We start from the raw sequence: 24,153 nt of genomic DNA on the forward strand, positions 1-24,153 counted from the left end.
TCTATGAAACAACTCTTGGCTTGCGTGATCAAAGTTTGCTTACACTAAGCAGCTTTACTAAAATACAGTTTGTCTGCAAGTGCAGATACTAACCATGCCTGTAATATAATTTCCTGGTACCTTTCCTATTGTTCCTGACTTCAAAACATAACCCTGATCTGTTTCATGAATTGAAACACCATCTGCCTTAAGCAACCAATTTGATTCAAATTTGACTGTTTAATTTGCATCCCACTGAACAGGATTATATAAAAACTGCAGCAGCATTGCACACAATTCATTGGTGAAAACAGCTTTTGAAACCTTAGCATTTTATTATTCAACCTCCTTCCACCACACACACCACCACCATGGCATATAGCTCTGGAGCAATTGGTTTTCAATATTTGTTCCCTCAGCAGTTTGGTGGTTTGTTTCCAAATGGTTTGGAAAAATTCATATACTCTAGTATCATCTTGTTGGCCTTTGAAGTAATAAAGTGAGTTCAAGTTATTAAAACTGAAATTAAATCCTCGCATGGGATTATCTACTGATTCTGTTGATCTATTAAATCCAGTTAGTAGAAATAACTGGATGGTAACTTTTTTTTGGTCAGCCTGGTGTCTGACACATACAGAAATCCATCATCATGCTTAGGAGCATCCAAACCAAGCTGAGAATTCCATACATCCCACCCTAATTTGGAAATTCCAGAGATTTATTTTTGAATGGAATGCACACTCTCTCTCTGGAGGGACACATTCTGCTTACCTAATTCTGGAAAGTATAAGAGCAGGTTGGCAAGGGCCAAGGCTTGAATGTGTGTTGGGGTATTGCTGGAGTCTCACCAGCTAAAACCGCATCGCACGGTATTAAACGCACATGCTATTGAATGTCTCGCAAGCTTTCCAACTGCTTGTTCAGCTAAACCCACCCTACTCGTTTGGGATGTAGCTTGCAGGGTTAACTGGAGCTGAGTGGGAAGAATCCCTGCCTCAGTGCCTGGTCTGCTGTTCTGTTGATGAGCCGGGCTGGCTGGGCTGTCATCAGCAGTGCCCTGGAATAGTAAGAACCCATCTAATGTTTTCACAAAGAGATTGACAAAGAAAATATGGGAATAATAGATGGTGCATGGAATGAAAACACAACAGTTAGGATAGAAAGAAAGGAAATACTAGATAAATTACACAAGCTTAAAGAGGACAAAGCACCAGATTCAGATGGACTGCACCCAATAATCCTTAAAAGAAACTAGGGAGTAGATGGCTGAGGCCCCGGATATATATACTTAAGAAGAGAAAAGAATCATGTCAGAGAACTGGAGGTAGTGAATGCAATACCCATTGTTTTTTAAAAAAATACGATATTGTGAATTGAGGAAATGACAACTCTGTTAGCATAACATCTTTGGTGGACAAAGTAACTGAATCTAGAATATAGGATGAAATACTAGACATCTCAAGAAGAAGTGTATAATCAAAAGCAGTCATGGACTGCATTTTCTATGATTATTTCGACGCAACAGAGCACAATGTAATGCATGGTCTAGAATACATAAGTAAATTGAGTGTAAGTAAGAAGCATCTACCAACCTTCTTCCTCTTACGGGTTTTGGCCTTAGCACTGTTGGAATCTTGCCCCATGCTTCCATTTCCTATATTTCCTGAATGTGCCTTGAACCCAAGGTGCTGAGCACTTGATGCTGGGGTTGTTGGTGTGGATGGAGGGGTGTTCTCTGGAGAGTCAGGATTGCTTTTCACATTGATAGACTGAACTTGAAGCTGTGACGAGAAAGGAAACCGCATAATCTTCTTGTGAGGCTCAAACATCATACACATGATGAGAATTTATACATCATTTCTTGTCATTCTACCCAGAGTGATTCCGTTGGCTGATTACGTTTAAATACATCTATCCTTTTCACTGTCATGATAGTGCTTTTTTTAAAATTAATTACCCCACTTCTATTTTTCCAACTCCTTAAAATATTATATCCTGATATATCCAGCTCGTAATCAGAGGAGGGGAAAGATGACTGAAAGCACGGTCAAAGAGGTAGGTCATGAAATAATATAATACCGGATATACATGTCCCACAAACTGCTATGAAGTGACCACGTTTTTATCTGTGAGATTGTTGGTCAGATCACCAGGAGAAACTCCCTTCTCTAATTCTGTCTTGGCTGCCTGCGTATCTGTGAAATTGCTATCACATCCTACCCCTGCAGCTGGATTTGTACTTCTATTTCCCTTAATTAGGGCAGTAACTTGTTTGCGAAAGCTTCATTTTAGACTCCAGGACTATCCACTGGAAACTAAGCCATACAATTAATAAATAAGCTTTCCCTCACCTGTAACATTACCCATTTCTGCCATTTCTTTGCCCCCTCCTGACTGCCGAGATCCTTATTCATATTCCACAGACTCCTCAGCTCATCCCTACACAAGCTGCAGACCATCCTGTACTCTGTAGCCTGTGTCCTCTCCTGCACTTGGCTCCTAGAACCTAGCACCTCCATCCTTCTAGGCTGCACTGTATTCCTCGTCCCTAGAGGGTCAATTTCAAGATCCTTGTCCTCGCATTCAAATCCCTTCATGGTCACACCTCGCCCTATCACTGCAGGCTCCTGCAACCCCTTCCTTCCATCCTGGACTCACCCCTCCCTTCCAACTTTTAAAGTCTGCCTTGACTTAACTCTTTGACCACACTTTCAGTCATCTTTGCCCCCACCCTCTGCAGTTCTGCCCTTTCCCCTAGCTCAGGTGAAAATCCTGGACTGTCCAACACCTTGGGATATCCTTCCTGATGTGAAAGGCGCTGTATAAATGCAATTTTGTGGTTGTTGATGGGCGAATGATATACAGTATTGTTGTTTTATGTTTTCTCACATTCTCAAGGTGTCACAACAAGCCACAAATTAGAATATTGCCTTCTATAAAGACATGTGCGGACATGGTTTGCCAGCGTGTCTGGTCAAATGTAGTGTGAAGAATGTCAGGAACCACAGGAAACTAAAGTTTACAGCAAGTGAGCCAGTTATGGTAGATGGAGCCAACGGCCAACAGAGCTGCAATATTTGGCACTAACAAAAAACACCTAATTCCACGTTCAGAAGGAACACAAGAGAGGCAATTATCTGGACATTAAATATCTACCACAAAAGTGCTGGCAAGATACCCAGAATGTTTCAATAATATTAAAAGGGCAGTATAGAAAAATTAAATTAACAATTTAATTCAATATTTCTGAAGTGGAACTTGTAGAGTGCCACACAACCCAACCAAATCAACAACAGAAGTGTAAGCCCTCTAACCCTGCAGAATTTACATATGGTGTTCATGACCTTGAGCCTGGAATAACCTCCAAGGACTTTATCACTTGTAGGATGAAAAATTAACACTTTACAATTAAAGTGTTGCACAAAATGGATTGAGCGCCACTGTAAAACACTTGTTTACACAGAAGGTGATCAACAGATGGAACAGTTTAGCAGGTAGTCCAGCCAGGAGGCTGGACTCATTTAAGAAGCAGCTTAATGCTGTAAATGGCAAGACACTACCATGAGTATTCTGGAAGGATGAAATCAAAAAGGTCACAAACCTCACTTCAAATCTTGCGAATTTTCAAAGTTTATAATCTGAACATTTCATAACACTCTACAAACTACTGTTGCTGTTCAAATGTAGTAAAAACAGCACAGTGTGGTGTGTGATTATTTTCTGCAGATGGAAACCACACACAACACACTCTGAGACATCACAACCAGGATAATTCCACTTTTGTCAATGATTTACCTTTAGAATTGTCGAGCTCTAGTATTGTGTCCAAAAAAAAAATCAAACAGACATTGGGTGTTGTGGAGGCTATTTACCGATATTCAAAAAAAAGACATGTTGCTTTAATTTTCACCACCAGTTTGTGCCTTCAGGTTTATGGAACTAGCGACTGACAAATCGTGAATCCCAAATCCAAAAAAAAACAGTCCGTCAAGAAATATGGTCTCTTGTAAGCGTTTGCTCACTAACTTTTTCATGCCAGGATTTGTGATTAATACCTTTTGAAAATATCTCAATTTAAACCTATTTGTTTCTAATTTAAAGAATCTCTATTTCTTGCTGCAGCATACAAGCTGCTTTATCAGAAACACTGAACGTTCATTAATTCATTCATACAACTCCTTCCTAACCTAGTGTTGGTAATGCCAAGGGTCACAATCCTCCACAACTGAGCACTTACTGGGAAGTTATTCCTCAGTTGAAAGAACAACACAGCCACAGTTATAGCATTAAACAAGCAGACTTAGTAAATTTGTCGGTAGAATTATTTCATTGCTGCTTGTGGAACACTGCTGAACACAATTTGGTTGCCATGCTCTCTTACAAAAATACAATAACTATACTTTACCGTAAATCTTATGCAGTGCTTTGAGACGACCTTCCAAAGTGAAAGGCATTATATCAAATGCAAGGATTATTATTATAAATTATTAACCCATCGGTTCTCAAATTAGACATCTCTATCATATCACCATTTCGCGTAAATCCAAATTTCAACGTAAAACCTGTTTTTCGACCCTGACACGATTTTGACAATTTTACCAATGACTTGCATTTATAACTTGTTCTTGATTGCTACTCTATGATAATTCTTCCCTTGAGCCCGACATGCAGGTAGTGTCTCATACCAATAATATAGAAGGTTCTATTGTTTTAGTTAAAAGCACGTACCTCCGGTAAAGTAATATGGTGGTGTACTAGAGTTGCAGATCTGGCGTGACTGAATGGATCTCCAGTTTTGGCTGCCATGTCTTGCTTCACTAAAAGAGCCAGGTCTACCAGCTGAAAACAAAGAGGCAAGTTTTTGTTTTGATTAGAAATTAAAATAATATGTAATAATAATAAACCTGGCATTTGGAATAAAATCTTATCACCTTTCAAAACACTTCATATTATTTACTATAAGTGTAGTGACTACATTTTGGAGACTATATTATGGTAGTCAAATGGCGCACAGCAATGTCGCACAAACAGCCATGAAGTGAATGACCAATCTTATCTGGGCAATTGGCCGCCAGGAGAAACTTTCTGCTCTTTTTGAATAGTGCCAATTGGATTTTTGACGTCCACCTGAAGAGGCAGATTGCACTTTGATTTAATATTTCATTTGAAGGATGGCAACAGCACACCACCAACAACCTGCATTTATATAGAGCCCTTCACACAGGCTGCGTTTCGGAGTGATTAACAGTGGAGAGGATTCATGCCAAGCTGGGAGAGAGATGACCAAAGGCATGGTTGAAAAGGAAAGCCAGGTGTTATTTGAAGATGGCAAAGAGGATATAAAATAAAGGGTAAGGAGTTCCAGAGATTTCGAGCAGAGTGGGTGAAAGCACAGCCTCCAATTGTGGAGCAAAGGAATTGCTAGATGAAAAAAGACTAAGTTCCATCTAGTCTGCCTTCTACCATCCTGGGAGTCGTAAGCTACAATAATGGAGATGTTGATATCAATTGATTCTCTATAGAAGGACATGTAGAAGACCTGAGCCAATTGAGGGAAGGCGGAGTGGGGTGTGAGCCAATCGTAAAGGTAGGGAGTCAGGGTGTGAAGAGATTCGAAAGTGAGACTGAGGATCTTGAAATTGATTTGTTCTGTAACAAGCTGGGTAGGGGGTAGACAGTTCAGTGGAGAGGCATGTCTATTCTTATATAGTTCAGTGGGCTGCAATCATCCCTCCTTAAAAAACTCAAGACTAACCACTACAATCAACCTGTCTCTACAATGAACTGAAATGCCTTGTGACGTGCATTACAGTTACACATGATATACACTGGTCTTCCTCTATGAAACATCCAGTCACAAAAATTACATTATCTCAATAATCCCCAAAAAATTACATTGAAGACTGAGAATCATTACACGTGTCCTCTGTTAAACATACATAGCTGATCTTAGTGGTTATGGAAAAACTGAGATCTGTTGTGTATCCTCTCTATATTAAGTGAGATTACATTATGTTTCGATGCAACACTATATATTGCAGGGGTTTATTATTTAAGACCCAAAAATCTGTCCTACACCCATGAAAAATGAGCGCCTTTTTTAAATAAACAAACAGGACTGTAACGATAGTTTGCTGGAGTTTATGTATGCATTCAACATTGTTCTTCATTCTCCAAGAATTGACGTTTGTACATACCTGGGCCACAGTTTCATAGGCAAGGTATGCCATGATCTCTACAGCAACTGCATTTGGCTTGACTTCCATGCTGCTCCAGTCCAGCCAATCTCGAAACTTGGTTGCTCTCTTTGCTGTCAATTACAAACATAATGAATGGAACGTTCCTGTCTCCTACATCACTTTGGCATTCCTCTGTTGTTGTACATTTGACAGAACATATACTCAAACATACGAGCATGACTTGCCTATGAGAACTCTTTTTTTAACCAGGTCATCCTGACCTCAGGAAAAACCTATTTAGCACAAATAATTGCTTTACATAGCCCTGCTGAATAAATAAAATAGTTTTTAAATAGACATTACACAAAAAAGTCCTGTGCACACCAATTTTTTTTTACCATTTATGTACTTTATTGCCAATGATATGCTTGGTTTGTACTATGTACCGTTTATCAGTGAAATCTATGGTTAACTGACTTCCCACCTATTCAATTTGGATTAAATAATAATAATAATCCTTGCATTTGATGTAGTGCCTTATCACATCTTCAGACTTCTCAAAGTGCTTCACAAAATATACTGTATTGAATTGACTGTATATTTGTGGGTGAAACGCGGCAGCCAATTGCGCACAGGAGTGTCCCACAAACAGTCATGGATTAAAGTGACCGATTTTATCATTTTTTTTTCTTGAGGGATTATCATCAGGGATGTGGAGTAAGGAAACTTGCCCAAGGTTTCGCCCTGCCGGGAATCGAACCCAGGACTCTCTCTTTCAAGGCGAGTTCTCTAACCACTGAGCTACAGGACTCCTAAATGTTGATGTGTTTGCAGGAGCTAGCTAGATATTGAGTGACATCTCCATACATAATGTTCAATTTGTCACTTTCACAAAAAGAAGCAGGGGTCTTTGTTGGAACTGATATATTATGCTCTAATTAACATTTTCTGTACAGACCAAAAATGGAATTCAAAGCACTGCATAAATGTAAGCGCCCACAAAGAATGCGGCTGGCCAAGCTGCCTCAGGTAGAGAGCGAGCCAACAGATGGCCGCAGCTGTGAGTATGAGAGTGCAGCTCAGTTGGAGAGAATGGAGCCATGGAAAGGAAATAATAATCCTTGCAATGATTCTTGCAGTTGATGTAGTGTCATCATTTCATCAGTCTCAAAGCGCTCTACTATAGTGACTGTGTATTTTGTGGGCGAACACAGCAGCCAATTTCTGCACAGCAATATCCCACAAACATGCAGCCAGAGGCTCATACATTCATAGATGGTACAGCTCAGAAACAACCCATTCAGCCCAGCCAGTCTGGCTGGTGTTTATACTCCATACTATTGTCTATATCCTAATCGTATCCCAAGTCCCATATCCTGGCTTTTCCCTATAAAATCTCAACTTTATTCTCCCTTAGCCAAGTGTCCAGTTTTTTTTTATGTGTATTTGGTTGTTATCCTAACAACTAACTACAGTGGTTAAAATAAAACAATTCTATAAAACGACAATGTCTGTCTGAGTGTCAGCCAAGATCTCAATAACTAATTGATGTAGAAACATTTATACCTCATCGGAAAGGCCTTACATTTGGGAGTGTCATGGGCATATTTTTCTTTGGTGCTCTCCTATCCTTGATGAGTTCTAACCTAAACAAGGTGATCACACATGTATGGCAGTTTTGCGCTAGTTACACCTGGTGGCCGTGTCGACTCCCAGTGACGCTGTGGCATTGTGAGTCATGAAGCAGGCCAGAGGCCACCGAGCAGAGGGAGCAGGTGGGTTGATAGGGTTTAGAAATTCACAGAGTTAGGATGTAGCAAGAGTGTGAAGGGATTTAAAAGTGAGTATGAGGATCTTGAATTCAATCCTCTGGGGGATGGGAAGCCAGCCAAGCGAGGATGTGGGAAATAGGCTTACAAAGCCTTCTGTGGGAGAGGACACGAGCTGCAGAGCTCTGAATGGTCTGCAGCTTGTGGAGGGAAGAGTCTCATGAGCAGAGAGTTGGTATAGTCAACCCTGGATGTGATAAAACCATCAAAAAGAATATTAGCGATCCAAGGGCAACTGTAGAGGTGTAAGCAGACAATGTTTCATTGGTGTGGAAATTGAATGGGTCAGGACCCAGATGAAAGGTTTAAAGGATAGTTGAGAGTTGAACATGACACCAAGGTTCCTCTCTGGCTCCTTGAGGTGAAGTGTCCATTTACCCCTTTAGATTATAAGTTCTTCCTATGTTGTTCCTTCCAAAACAAACTTTCTGTCATTGATTCCCCTCAGTCTTTACTACTCCCCCTACCTTTGTATCATCTGCAAACTTTGAGATTTCCCCCTCTATTCCCAGGTGCAAATTATCTATATAAAGGCTCAATTGAAGAATTACTCAGAAAGAACTGCATCACCTACAAATATAATATTCTACACATGCAATTGAATACTGATACATCAAAACAGGGCAATATTTTAATAACAAATTGAACAGGTACAACTCTTGATGTGACATTTCACAGTTTTGCATACAAAGAATCACTGTATGTAAATTTGAGCATGAGTCAACATTCAGATTCAAATTTCGGCCTGCTTCGGTCCAGTGCTTTAGCAATGTTTATAGCACAATGCTGCTAACACAACATTCACTTAATGTCTAATGAATCTCATTCTGTAAATTGCTTTAAGTTTTTTTAATGTGAAAGCTGCTGTATAAACGCAAGTTATTGTTGGTCTACCATTAAGAGCTACTGTGCTTTTAAAGAACAACAAATTGCATTTATATAGTGTCGATCATTTGAGGTGAGGTCTCAGAGTGCTTAACAGTGGCATAAATGTTTCTTTTAAGTATTGTGAACCACAAGGGACTTTCTTAAGCAATTTTGAACACTATGAGGCCTAAATTGATGACTCGTTTCCTGAAGGAATGTCTCATGTAGTATCTAGTTGTAGTCTAGGAATCTCTCCCAATTGGTCATTCTTCATGTGAGTGTGAACAGAGAGTGAAACAGTCCATAATGATCATGAGGCCATTGCAGCTAAGCCAGATTGTGCCCTTGGGAGACATTCACACACACACATCCACACACACATACACACAAGCAAATCATACATAAAACATACATCCACCCACACAAGCTCAATCACATCCATATACACATCAAATCATACATAAAACATACAACACAAGCACGCACGCACAACATACAACCACTCAACACACACATATCAACATCCACAACACACAAACACACTTCTAAAATGGCGAACTAACAGTGGAAAAGAATAGGAAGCCTGGCTGGGTTGTCTCCTCGAGCCCAGGCCGCTAATAGAAGATGTAACATCCCTAGAGCTGTTTTGGCTAAAATACATTGCCATGACAAATAGAGTATATCTTTCTTTAAATCTCCCATGTTATCTTACTATAAAGGTGATTTTTAAAAAAAAATGAAAACCTTTCCACAAATTTTAGGTGTCATCATTTGATGTCCTGATGAGAGTCATTCCATAGTCTCTATTTAAATCTACCATTAAATCTGGACACAAACGCAAAGCCAGAACACAAAGTGAAAGGTAAAGTGATGTATGTTTTTTTAAAACATATCTACGTTCTAGAAATAGAATGTGTATTCTGAGCTAAAAAGACAAAATACTGAAAATCTGAACTATAAACAAAGCTTTTTAAAAGAGAGATGTATGTATGTGTGACAGAGAGAGATAGAAAGAAGGGAAAGAGTTTGGGTGTGGGGGGGGCTGAACTGTATATATATGAGACAGAGAGAGACTGTATCCAGGAACACACACTTTACATCCTGTAGCTCCCTCAATGGTATAGTAGGTTAACAAACAAAATCACACACAGTAGGTTATACATGAGGTTTGAATCCCGATATGTTCCAGATTAGGCAACCATGGGCAGTAATTTAGATTCTACAATAAACCTCAGGGCTAAGGAGCGAGTAAAAAAACCAGCAGTGTTCCTATCCTATCCCGTTCTGACGAAGGGTTGTGGACCTGAAACGTTGACTCACTTTCCTTTCTCCGTAGATGCTGCCTGACCTGCTGAGTCTTCCCAGCTCTCTCTGTTTTTGTTTCAGGTTCCAGCATCTGCAGTATTTTGTGTTTTGAGCAGTGATCCTATTCTTGATTGCTACTCAGTGATAATTCTTCCCTTATTGGAAAGTACATACATGTTGGCATCAGGTGAGCACAGATTCTGGCTTGCACATGATGTCTCCCACTGTAGAATAGCCAGTCAACATTTATTTGTAGTTCAAAAAGCATTCGTCAGAAAATAACAAATGTGGCTTTGCATCAGAAGAAGCACATCTCCACCGATTTGACATGAGTTCTTGTGGTTTGGCATGACATACATGGGGCTTCCAGGAGGACACACATTTTACATCTTGAGATATATTTAACATTGAGTATGAGGCACCATTGTGTCTGCTTACAAGTGAGAATGGCTACTTGGGTGAGACACTATGGTTCAGTTCAGCTCAGTCTGGCTCTGTTGTGCTCTCGCTTCTGAGTCAGAAGTTTGCAGGTTCAAGTCCCATGTCAGGAGTTAGAGCCCATATAGTCTTTGCAGACAGTCCAATGCAGTGTGTACTGCATTGATGGAGGTGTCGTTTTTCTGATGAAACATTAAACTGTCTGTCTGTTCAGGTGGATGTTAAAGATTCCATGACATTATTTGAAAAGAGAAAGTTGTTTCTCCTGATGTCTTGGTCAATAATCTCCCAGATAAAATAGATCATTCATTCCATGACTGTTTGTGGGACATTGCTGCGTGCAAATTGGCTGCTGCGTTCACTCACAAAGTACACATACTCACTGGACTTTACAATATATCCTGTGAAGCACTTTGAGACGTCTTGGCAATGTGATAAGTTACTATAACAAATGCAAGAATTATTATAATATATTATATATCTCTAAGGAAGAGCCTTCAGGACAGAAGGCAAGAAAATTGGCTTAGAGAGAAAAACCAAGTAACAAGGACACCTAAACTAAACCTGTCTTCCTCTTTCATATGCTAATCAACATGCTGTGTATATCCAGTATTTTCTGGATTCATTTACACATGGTGAAGTAACCGGTAGTTTCAGTAGAATAAACCATTAGTTTTGTGGCCAACATAACTCAAACTGGTAGCACTTGTAGTTAAGCAGCCAAGTGCAACTCAGTGCTTTATTTTCCGTAAACCACTAGTCTCCAGGCTTTCCTGTATGTATGTTGCTGATCATGGGTACACACAGTACCACAGCCAAGAAAGCTTCAGCTGAGAAAACTGCCCAGACTATGACTGTGTCAGAGCAGCTGCACTTCAAAGGCAGGAAGGGATAAAGACGTTTGGTGGAGTTTTAATTCAAAAAGTACTCACCAACCCACTGCTTTAAACCCTATCAAATACACGCAGTTTTGTAGCTCAATAAAAGTTATTTGTTTTGAAACGATCAAAATACAATTTATTCTGTTGCTTTCTTAATTCTGTGTTTACCAGAGAAATTTTACACTGCCTTGATCTGAAATGAAAAACGCTGGATGCAACGGACCACAATTTGGAGATTTAAAACAATTACTTTGAAAGAGAGATTTGGGAGATTTGTTCAAACCTTTGTATCTACAGAAAGTGAATGCTTTACTGATGACTCAGCGTTCTTTTCTCCCCTCTCCCTCTGCTTGGATCATGTGCAATTTTGTCATGATTTAATTGTCTTTTTCATCTCCCAGTGGCCATTAACCCAATCTCTTAGTCATCTATTCGAAGCAACTCGAGGTAGTGAGCAAGCTTTACAAGCTGATTTATAACCTGTCATTGTACTAGTTCACAAACACTTCCAGTAACCAAGTTATAAATGTCAATACACGTTAATAATGTGAACATAGTATTTAGCTTTGGAATGTTGAGTCTTGGCCAAATTGGCCATTACTGAATGGACACCACAGCAGGAAGTTTTAAAAGCAAGATGCAGTGCTAGTTAAGAAAACATTCCTTTTGTGTTAAAGTTATTTGCGATCAATCATTGTGTACTAGTTGCCAATTTTCCACAGTTTATATAGTTTGTGAACTGTATGGAGCTAACTCTTTCACTGCTGACTTTTGTATTCTGGTAGCTGCACGCATCCTCATTGAAATCACTTGCAAGATCCCAGAGTTTATTTCACAAGAGTTATTCGGAAGAAGTCCCTTTCGTTGATTCTTCCACAATACAAACTCTGCCACCTTCCCATTACAGGATCAAGCTGCTTCTTAAATGAGTTCAATGTCTAGAATTCAAACATCCTCCCTGGTAACCACTTCCAGCTGTAAGAAAATACTTCTTGGTGTGTATCCTAAAATTGTCCTTCACAATGTGAAACCAGTACCCTCATATATTTTGCCTTAACATAACTGAAAGTGTTGTTCCAGATTTAATTTCTCAATTCATTAAACATCCAGTCAATGACCCAGACACTATTCAGGCAATAGAAGCAGTTGATCCATTAGGTTCATATATTTGAAGAATTTTGTGGCATTATGTTTTGCATCTTCTGTAGTCCTCTTCCCTGATCTCTTGCTAACCAGCTTCTGGACAGCCTTAGAAACATAGAAGCAGGAGTAGGTCATTCAGCCCCTTAAGCCTGTTCCACCATTCTATAAGATCATGGCTGATCTGTACCTGAAGTCCAATTACCTGCCCTTGCTCTGTATCCCTTCATACCATGACCTAATAAATTATCTATCCAACTCGATCTTAAGATGTGAATGGATCTAGCATTCACAGCCTTTTGGGGGAGAGAGTTTGTTCCAATGGTCGCCCTCCCCATGGAAATTTTTAAAAAATTCCTTTTATTTTCTTAATTTTCCTGTTAATTCATTTTGATTGAATTTATACCTGCTGCACGTTTCATCTTATTTAAAATTTACATTATCTTCATAAAATAGTACTGGTAAAGCAAAGCTCTCCACAGTAGAATCAGGAACCTCTGTTTTCCTGAGTCTGGTCATCCTAAACAGTGAATCCACTTCAATTTCCTGATACCAAACTTCTGGTATTTAAGACATTTGCTTATGAAGTGCTGAATCCATTCATATGGTGTATCCAAATGTAACAGCTACATGAGCACTTGCTTCACCTGTAACACTACCGCCAATGCATTCTCTCGTATCCACAAGCCTTGACTCTTGCCAACCCATGTCTGTCTAATGCTTTCTGGCATTAGAGAAGCAGGGTATGTCAGATAGAGTGAACACTCTAATCCAGACAAAGGGAATTTTTCATGCTGATGAGGAAGTTTCAACAGCTTGTTTTGGATATTTAGTGCCCATCTAACACTGTAATTAGTTTCCATTAGTTATCAAATTAAAATCAAATAATAATAATAATATTCCTTGCATTTGATATAGCGCTTTTCACGTCTTCTAGACGTCTCAAAGCGCTTCACAGAGTATGCTGTAAAGTGAATTGACTGTATGTTTGTGGGCAAAACACGGCAGCCAATTGCGAACAGCAGTGTCTCACAAACAATCGTGGATTGAAAATTACCCATTTATTATTGTTTTTTTGGATTATTATTAGGCGTGTGGAGTAAGAAAATTTACCCAAGGTTTCACCCTGCCTGGAATTGAACCCAGACGTCTCGCTTGCAAGTCGAGTGCTCTAACCACTGAGCTACAGGACTCCACAATGTCATTACAATGTGAAACACACTACATAAACGTAAATTGAATTTCATTGTATATTCTTAAAACATGGTGGTAGGTTTCCGGATGTGTTAGATATCTGGCTAACCAAAAAAAACACCATGAACAAGTTGGGTGGACAGCGATATTTCATAAAGTATGCAGTCACTACACTTTACAATAAATTAAGTGCTTTGAAATGTACTCCCAATGTGAAAGGCATTATATCAACTGTAAGAATTATTATTAATAATAGAAATAGTAGGACAATTGATATTTAGTTATAGATCAGATGAGTTTAGTTAAATGTGACTGTACTTACCAAAGCTTAGTTGTCGACTCTCACAGTACTCTGCATATTGTGCGGAATCCATCATTCGAGTCTGGCGCTCAGCTCTCTGTGACCAAGAAAAAACTGTTATTTTGAAGGTCGAAATTTCAGTGAGGTCCTTTATAGAGGACATAAGATGCTGAATGGAAATGAGAAAGTATACCCAAAACAATACTTGTGTATTCACTAAAGATCACAGGCTTAGGGTTGTAAACAGCAGGATTAGGACAGCCGCGAACAAAGCGTTTCATTACACAGAGGGTAATCAACATGGATGGGTTAACATGAGTTAACATTCGTCAACTTGGATGGGATAACAGGCAGATTGGTAAATGGTCATTTGTGGGCTGCTGTAAAGATAAATGATAGGGTTGATATTTTGGAAAGAAGGATATTAGTAATAATCTTTGCATCCGATATAGAGCTTTATCACATCAAAATACCTCAAAGCTCATCACAAAGGTTCTTGTAAGTGTAATGACTGTGTATTTGTAGATGGATGGAGTAGCCAATTTGTGCACAGTTATGTTCATTGCAGCATCCGGTACAATACCTTCATAGACTGCATGTGTAAATACTGCACTGAGTGCTAAGTGCTGAACACTGTGCAATGTTCCTTTTTATCAGAGAATTCTGGCATGTCAAATCTTAGCAATTATCTTACATTAGTTATCAAACTAATTTGGATTAGTTAGTGTAAGAAACTTTACTGCTCTTTTATTCTGTAGTTGTTTCATTCATCCAGGTCCCTTTTTCAGTATATTAGTTATGAAACATTTCTCCTGATGCAATGAGACTGGGTCAATGAAACTGCAGAATGAAGAAGCAGGAAAGCACTAAACATCTTGCGCTAATTGCACTCTTAGAACTGTTAATACAGGTTCCTTTGGTCATTAAGGATGGAAACTGCTGTAAGCCTTTAGTAAGGAACCAATTAACTATATGACATTATTTATCTATCATTAAGAATTAATGACACTAAGGACGAGATGTTTGTCCTTATGTTTCTCTTATTTATTGAAAATATAGAGACACAACAGATTTCTTATGAAACATCACTGTTTCCCCGGGCAAAAAGAGTTCAACATTCAAGCTACAGTAGATATGTGTTGTATCGTGCTTCATGTTTGAGTTTGGACACTAAATCTAATAATCCAAAAATGTAAAATACAGCAGCAACTTAAACAACAACAACTTATATAGCGCCCTCCACGCCGGACGGCGTCTCAGAGTGCTTCATAATAACAGATCCCGGGGCCGAGCCAGGGGAGGGGGAAGAAGGTGACCAAAGGCGCGGTCGAAAAGAAAGGTCTTCAGCCGAGAATAACAGCACTTCAAAATACTGGCCAATGGGTGGGAAGCCAAAATAGCCAATTTCCATCTTATCCAGTTCCCATCAATGTCACTTCCTGTGCATCATGCAAGAAGTGACATCAGCAGTGACCGGATAACCCAGAATTTAGCCATTTTGTCTTTCTCCGAGTTGGGTTTTGATACATTGATATTTCTGCTCTTATGCACAGTGAATGTCCCAACTGCTGCATTATCATGGGGCGTCAATGTAGAATGCTCATTTCCCTTTAGTACATTCACTTTATTTTGCATGCTGAATTGTTTAGATTTATCAGGTATTAGTTTTTCAAAGTCTAGCAGAGAAGCGGCAATTTCATTTTACTAACAAAATATCTCGGAGTCCTGTAGCTCAGTGGTTAGAGCACTTGCTTTGCAAGTGAGAGAACTGAGTTCAATTCCAGGCAGGGCGAAACCTTGGGCAAGTTTCCTTACTCCACATGCCTAATAATAATCCCTCCAAAAAAACTAAACAATAATAAAAATTGGTCATTTTCAATCCACAACTGTTTGTGGGACATTGCTGTGCGCAATTGGATGCCGCGTTCGCCCACAAATATACAGTCAACTCACTTTACAATATATTCTGTGAAGCGCTTTGGAACGTCTAGAACACGTGAAAAGCGCTACATCAAATGCAAGGATTATTATTATTATTATTATCTCCTGCTGTTTGTCTGACTCAGTGGGAGACTATTGCTGCCAGTCATTTCCTGCTGGCTGCACACAGTATACTGTCCACGATCTCTTATCAGGTGACATCCTGGCTCAGGTGGTAGCACTCTCGCCTGTGAATCAGAAAGTCATGGGTTTTAGCCCTGCAATCAATAATTTGCCTGACACCCCAATGCAGGGAATACTGTACTGCTGGAAGTGCTTCTTTACCATAGATGGTCAGGCTATCCGTCTATCTGCTCTCACTCTCTGAAGCTCTATCCCAGAATCCCTCTGAATCATTCATTCTCTCTCCGCTTTCAAGATCCATCTCCAGACCTTTCTGTTTGACCGTGCCTTTGGTCATTTTCCGCCACCCCCACACATCCTCCTCGCCTCCTACCCCCAGCTCGGGTTCCAAGCCAGGACTATCATGCACCTAACCTATGGTTCTAGGTTCTCACTGGCACTCCAATCGACCCCCCATTTAAATTATTAATTTTACTGCGAATGTGATTTAAGGAACTGTTCCTTCCCTCCCTCTTCATGTCCTCCTGACATGAAAGGCGCTATACTGTATAAATGTGAATTTGTATTGCATTCTAACATTAAATGTAAAAATTACATTAAATGTAAGAATTTCCATAATTTTGTGCTATTTGAAATCTTAAGACAAATTGGCCATGATAGGGAGTCTGATCCTGAATGCAAATCCAGGTGTTTTATTAGGCTTAAAGTCAGTTTTATTTATCAATGTTAGAAGCATCCCATTTGCTTTGATAATTGCAGCTACTGGTTTGCAATCACAGCCAGTGGTTTGCTTCTCAGCCAACAAAAGGCCTGCGAAAGACCACAGAAAGCTATAAAGCAAATTTTTGGCTGTAAAAACGACCTTTGTCACAATTTGGGATTGTGAGTTTTAGCAAATTTTGTATAAAATTTTATAGCAAGTCCAACAATTTTGGTAATGAACCTAAAGTTGCAAATGGTGCAGCAACATCCGTGTTACAAATACTCTATCAAGTCCCCTGAAGATTTTACTGCAGCAACCATGTTGCAGTTTCTACACACAAAACTCTATTCACTGTACTTTAAACTGCTGCCTGCTGTCCTCCCATTTTGCTGGCTTATTGAGCCAAATTTTGAGTCTCTGTTGTTGGAGCCTGGTTACTGTTGAGTTTTAAAAAAATGTTGTTTTCCATATATGTCTTCTTTGGCAAGAGAACTAGTTACTAAATGTGTAGATTCAGGGGCAGACTGGGCATATGGGAAATTTCCCAAGTGCCCCCTCACTGAATTCTTGACCCACTCAAAACACAGTCTTGCCACCAACCATGAGACATGAGTGGGCAGTGTGACCAGCGGCCATAGTGGAGTTAGTTGCAATCATGTGCAGCTCAGGAGTGGAAGGAGTGTAAGATCCTCTCGATTCCCAGCAGGCGGGTGAGGAGGAGGGGGTGGGGGTGAAGAAAATACTTGGCCGATTCTCTTTGGCACCCTCCATGATCAGTGCCCCATTACATGGCATTCCCGAGCCCTTTCTGCCAAAGTGTAAATCCACCCAGATCGTGTTATCACATCCACTAGTTATTGCATCAAGAAAGGTTCTATCGATTTTGAGAGAGGGTGGGAACAGTACCAGGTCATTTTTTCATGTTCGTGTTTGCTCCTCCAAAAGCCCACCATCCCAATCGCAACTTCAGTCCCTTAATTGTTTTTACCCTTTAGTTAAATGGAATTGGAAAGCTCATGTACGAGCAATTAGTTGAGATATTTTCCTTACAGCCAGTGTTTGTAATAACACAAAATAATTCAGACCATTAGAGCAAAATTCATGAGGAGATTTTAGGTTGTTCAGTCATGTCTTCCTACCTAAAATCACGCAAAATTGAAATAAAAACATCAGGAGATTCCAGCAATGCCGTGAAACCGAGATTCCAAGGTTATTTGAACCAATGAAATATAAGAAAAAATTATAGCCAAAAGTTCCTGCAGGAACAAATTAAGTAAATGGCATGTTTAATGGTCTGCATTAATGCCAAACTGTAAGTGTAAGCATATTCAAACAAAGTAAGATGCAGCAAATAATTAGGCCTTTTTTGCCAGGGCTTTCCTGAATTAATTACTATTGAAACCTTCTGACAATCACAAAACAAATTCAGAATCATCTTCATTCTAAAGCATAGATCTGTATTCCGTTGAAGGGGAACACTCCGAACATGAAATGCTTCGGATTAGATTCTTTGATGTTGTGCTGTTTTGATGTCTGCTGAAATCTTAATGCCTCCTCTATTATAGCGTTTAGCTGGTAGTTAAATTGAACTCATTTCTGTGGAAAACTAAATCATAGTAATTAATAGGAGGGAATGGATTAAGCTCCATTGTTTTTGGTAATAAGTCACCCACTTCTGTTTGTAATTGGTAACAGAGCACACTATCTAGAGCAGTAAAATGTTCAGAAATGAAACTGTGTGAAATATTAGACTTCAGAAAATGTCAGAAGTATAAAGTGGCTTCATTGAAACCCGATTTATATGGAACCCTTACTTAATGTCGACTTGATGTCTCATGCATATAAAACCAACACTAAAAGTGCATACATATCAGGTTTAAACATAATAGCCACCACCATTCCCACAAACATCTCAGAGGTGGTTTTTACATCATCCTGACGTGAAAAGCGCTTTTTAAACATAAATTGTATTGCATTGTAAATCAATGCATTGTTTGTAAATTTTATCTGGTTTGTGCTGTAGATCATTTTAAAATAGCTAAGTCTTGGGTGTGACATTAAACTTTTTAATTTTATTAAACAGACTGCCATCCTTCCAGTTCCTGCACAATAATAATAACACTTGCATTTGACATAGCACCTTACCACATTGTTAAGATGCCTCAAAGCACTTCACAGAGTATACTGTAAAGTGAATTGACTGTATATTGTGGGTGAATCGCGGCAGCCAATTGCACATAGCACTGTCCCACAAACAGTCCTGGATTAATTGATCACATTTTTATTACCACTGGAAAGCTATCCGCCAATCGACTTATGGATTTCTACTTGCAACAGTGTTTGTGGAGTAAGGAAACTTGCCTGTGGTTTCGCCTCACCTGGGAACTGAACCCGGGTCTTCTCGCTTGTGAGACGAGCATGCTAACCACTACGCCATGGGACTCCACAACAAAAAGGAACAGTGCTCAGTGTCGGTGAGCTGAGCTTACCACATACCCTTTCATTGTATTTATACAGGGATCTCCTCAGCCCCCTAGAAGAACAATTTTGAAGCAGAAAATCTATTTTTGTTTCTCATTGCCTGACTCAATTGGTAGCACTCTCACCTGAGTCAGAAGGTTGTAGGTTTGAGCTCATTGTTGGAAGTGGCGTTCTTAGTATGAGACTTTAAACCAAGGTTCTATTACCTGTTGAGGTAGACATTAAAGATCCCATGCACTATTCAAAAAGTGAAAGCAGTTTCTCCTAGTGTCTTAGCCAGCAATCCTACAGGTAAAATTTGTGATTCATTTCATGACTATTTGTGAGACTTTGCTGTGTGCAAATTGCCTTCCATGTTAAGCCTATAAATACACAGCACAAAGTACTGGGGAACTGTTGAGTGTCCTGGGAGTTGTGTGTAATCAATAATTACTTCTTGAATTTGTTGAACCAATCTGCCTCACTATCTCACTTATCGTTTCACATGTTCACACCTTTTTGTGAGCTACCTCTCCTTCTCCACTCTTCTGCTCGTCCCCTTCGCTTAGCCAACTTGAGTTTGCTGCACATCCCCCTCCATCTCTGCGACACCATTTTCGGCCAAGTCTTCAGTTACTATGTCAATAACCTCAGGAGCACCTTCCCTCCCTCTACCCCTCCACCTCACTCTTTAAATCCACCTTAAAACCTTCCTCTTCCACCACACTTCCCCTTCACGAAGGTGCTATATAAACTCAAACTGTTGTTATGTTGTTCAAGAAAAGAAGAAAGAAGGAAACACATGATTGTCCCTCAGTTCCTTCTTAACTTCACTAGGAGCAGGGATTCTTCCCACTCAGTTCCTGTTAACCCTGCAAGCCAAAGCTTTTAACAGGTGAGGTCCTCGCTAAACGAACAATGGGAAATCTTGACAGACAGTGATATCAATGGTAAGCTAACTGGTTTTAGGTAGTTAAACTCCAGCTGCATCCAAGCTCATACTCTGGAGTCCCCAAGCATTGGCTCTGGCAAACCTTCGGAATATTCCATGTTATCCATGAATATTCTCCAGATTTAGATAAGTAGGGAGAGAGTACACGTTCCATGCCAGGTACGAAAATTTTCATATATAGATGGAATGCGTGGAATTATCAGTCTGGTTTTGGATTCTCCTGAACATGGTGACGGGTTTCCACATGTCAGACACCCGACTGACTCCCAGAAAAATAATGTCTCAGTATGCAAATGATTAAGCTTTCAATTTTGTAATCAAATTAAGCCACTTTCCCAAATAGCCTAGAAGAAACAGATTTATGAAAATTTTTATCTTCACACAGTGAAGCTGATTCTCGATGATCCGTTGCAGTTAAACTACAACATACATGATGTGAATGGATGTTAACGTGCAGGGGTTCATTAATCTTAAACCAACAGATTCAAAGCAAATCACAGAGGAATGCGTATATCCTGTTACAAATATAGATTTATTTTATTACAGAATATGCTCCCTTTCATATTTGCAATGAGCCTGCCCCCATAATTAACACATTTGTAGACAATGATTCATGGGACCGAGGCAGGAAACTGCCCAAAAAACACACTTGTATATTTACTTTCCCTGCGGGGAAATCAAACAGCAGTTTGAACCCAGGATGTTAGAAAAGCATTTTTTTCTGTAAACAAGGCGTTCACTTCAGGCTGGGTTTATTAAGGGCCAGAGGTACGAGAAGTCAATTAAACGGGCTAGTGCCTGCCAAGCAGAGGGGGCGGGCGGGTTGGTAGGTTCAAACCTCACGTGAGGACTTTGAGCTCAAAGACTAGGTTGACACTCCAATACAGTGCAATGTTAGACGTACCTTCTCTCGGAAGATGTTAAAGGGAGGTCCCGTCTCCCTGTTCAGGTGGACATTAAAAATTGTATGGTATTATCCAAAATAGAAGGGAATTTCTCCCTATATGCTTGTCAGAAATCCTCCAGATAAAAATTGGTCATTCACTGCTGTATAATTCTATGATTCTATGACTTCATGTTTGCTAATTGGACACTGTGGTGCATAAATTGGCTGCCACATTCGCCTTTAGCTACGCAGTGACTATAATTTCCAGTAAATCGTGTGAAGCATTTTGATGATGTGATAAGGCGCTACATCAAATACAAGGCTTGTTATTATTAAAAACAAATGTTTACCCGGTGTGAATCACTACAAATGTTAAACCAGTGTGAAATCTAGATATCAGGGCAAGCAAATGTTCAGCTCAATTCTCAGTGTAATGGGAAAACAGATGTTGGTACAACCTTTTTTCATGACATCAGAATGTATCAATGTGAACAGCACAAATCTGGCACAGTGAACCCCCGTGGTCAGGAAAGTCTAGTCCACCCACCTCCAGCCGCTCCTGTTTGACTTCATCTGTCTCATCCTCTTCAAGCAGGCCCAGCAGGTCTCCTGTTTGGTCAATGGAGCTGAGAAATTCCTGGTAGAGTTTCTGGCGCTTGTTTATACTGCTGCTGGATTTGTCTATGTGTGGGTGAGAAAAGGGGAAGGAAGAAAGTTACTAATATAAATTCCTGCACATCTGCAGCACAGATGAGCCTGGGATTTCTCACCTGCTCAGCAGACACCAGTGAAGGCTGGGATACATTTATAAGGAGTTCCCACTCATTTCTTTAAACAGACATCATTGTAACAGACCAAAATCTTAAATTGCCAAAGGAGAGAACGCAAAGTTTTAAAATAATCTTACACCCAAATGTTTCCCACAAATGTAGATTTCAACATTTAAGCAAGCCATTCTGTTTTTCTTAAAGCAGCTGTTCTTAAAAAAAATATTTTGGTCAATATTTGTGCTTATCAAGATTATGGATGTCAGTGATGGGGAATAGAATAATTTTCCATTTTTGGCATTCAGTAGCAACTTTGAGCACTTCCAGGTCAAGTACAGAATGACCAGATGCAGAATATAACTAACAATGCTCTGTGGGCAGTAGTTAAATCAGCACAGTATTTGAAATTACATCCATTGAGATTAAAAACAGTGGGTTTTTTGTTTGCTGAGAAAAATAGCAAATTGTATTCTTGAAGCTGGATAGCCATGAGCTCCTTTGATAACTTTGTGTTCTTCGTAGTGGGATTAGATTTACTTTTTCCTTAACCTGTGCTTTTATTGTTGCAAGCAAATTTTCTTTTCCTACTGGAAATTCATATTGTATGCAAAGTGCAGTGGATCAGCTAGGGTAGCAGTTGGGATCCCATAAATGGCCAGCATTCCTTCTCCTGATCATTATCTAGACACCCTATTGGAAGGTGCACATGTGTAGACATCAGATTGGGACGCTTGGCTATTATATCTCAAATAGTTTGATGATACTCAATATCAAGGCTCACAATGAATTTTGGTCACTTCAGCAAAGCACTGGTCGATGATTGGCATCTGTGGTACAGAGGCCTCAATAGAAGGAAAAAGTGTCAAGGGAGAGAGGCAATTAGTGGCTATAAATGCAGTAAATCTTGATTATCCACATATATCTGTCCAACTTGGATCTCATTCTGAGCTTGGCATCTCAACTATGCTCACATCTATCTCCGCTTCCACTTCACTCCCCATGACAAACTTTATTTCCACCAGATTTCGCTCCCACTTGGCTCATATCTCTGACTCAACCTTCAGTCTCAAAGTTGCATCTCTGATGCAACTCACAACAAACAACAACAAATTACATTTGTATAGCGCCTTTCACATCAGGAGGACGTCCCAAGGCGCTGAGAGTTGAGTGAGGAGGGAAGTGCAGCAGCGTCTGAAAGAAAAGTGTTACCTTAAAACAATGTCAATTTCTTGTTGAAATACCTGGGTCAAAAATATCATCTTCTTCAACACCCTTCACGATTTTGGACTTGAAATCCCTGTAGCTCATATACCTTAGCAGTCGCCGTAATTTTCTCTAGAAGTAAAAATAAATAAATCCAATAAATTAACGGGTAGTTCCAAAATGACAGTTCCCATCAGAAAATTCTCGTCCAAAATGCAATACTATTTTTGTTGTTGCTTCTCAGTTGCTTCTGCCAGTTGTTGATATATTCCAGTTGCTCGGGTCAAGGATTCTTCCCACTTGGATCCTCTTAAACTTGAAAGTCAAAACCCTGGTGTATGGTAGTTCTAGCTAAACAATCAGCTGGAAGGAAGTTTGCCAGTGTTTGAAATGGTGGGCTGTGTAGGTTTAGTTAGTTAAATTCCAATAGTACCTCAATATACACTCTGGGATTCCCACAACTTAGCTTTTTCCAGCCTGTGCCTAAACTGTCCTGGATTAGCTAAGAAGAGTACATTCCTCTGGGGAGTGACTGTGTACTCCATGCCAAACAAACAGAAACCATACATATGTGGAACTCTCAGTAGTTTGGTTTTGAGACTGATAATAATAATAATCCTTGCATTTGATATAGCACTTTTCACGTCTTCTCGACGTCTCAAAGCGCTTCACAGAATATATTGTAAAGTGAATTGACTGTATATTTTGTGGGTGAAACACAGCAGCCAATTGCACACAGCAGTGTTCCACAAACAGTCATGGATTGAAGTGACCAATTTATTATTGTTTTTTTTCTTGAGGGATTATTATTGGGCGTAAGGAAACTTGCCCAAGGTTTTGCCCTGCTGGGAATTGAACCCAGGTCTCTCGCTTGCCAGGCGAGTGCTCTAATCACTGAGCTACAGGACTCCTAAGGAACTCAGGAGACTCGTGTTAGACTTTGGGTTGTCAGCCCTACCAATAATGTAAATACTCACGTGTCAGTTAACCAGAAATTAAATTGAT

At 39.7% G+C, this 24,153-nt stretch overlaps 1 protein-coding gene and 2 non-coding genes across 6 annotated transcripts in view; all 3 read right to left on the bottom strand.

Annotated features, from left to right (window-relative positions):
- The window catches only part of supt3h (SPT3 homolog, SAGA and STAGA complex component), a 314,077-nt gene that overhangs the window by 37,813 nt on the left and 252,111 nt on the right, over window positions 1-24,153 (bottom strand). For all 4 annotated transcript variants that reach the window (XM_042333229.1, XM_042333227.1, XM_042333228.1 and 1 more), the window contains 6 exons: window positions 23,187-23,280; window positions 21,726-21,859; window positions 14,135-14,210; window positions 6,177-6,289; window positions 4,708-4,818; window positions 1,572-1,760 (listed from right to left, as the gene is read on the bottom strand). In XM_042333229.1, coding sequence (XP_042189163.1) covers window positions 1,572-1,760; window positions 4,708-4,818; window positions 6,177-6,289; window positions 14,135-14,210; window positions 21,726-21,859; window positions 23,187-23,280 — 717 coding nt within the window. The remainder of the gene's footprint in view (window positions 1-1,571; window positions 1,761-4,707; window positions 4,819-6,176; window positions 6,290-14,134; window positions 14,211-21,725; window positions 21,860-23,186; window positions 23,281-24,153) is intronic.
- On the bottom strand, window positions 6,898-6,969 carry trnas-uga. The gene has a single exon. It is a non-coding gene; the product is annotated as a tRNA-Ser (tRNA).
- trnaa-ggc lies at window positions 23,986-24,057 on the bottom strand. The gene has a single exon. It is a non-coding gene; the product is annotated as a tRNA-Ala (tRNA).

This window comes from Callorhinchus milii, unplaced genomic scaffold (assembly GCF_018977255.1).
Source record: "Callorhinchus milii isolate IMCB2004 unplaced genomic scaffold, IMCB_Cmil_1.0 Scaffold3, whole genome shotgun sequence".
NCBI classification, from domain to species: Eukaryota; Metazoa; Chordata; class Chondrichthyes; order Chimaeriformes; family Callorhinchidae; genus Callorhinchus; species Callorhinchus milii.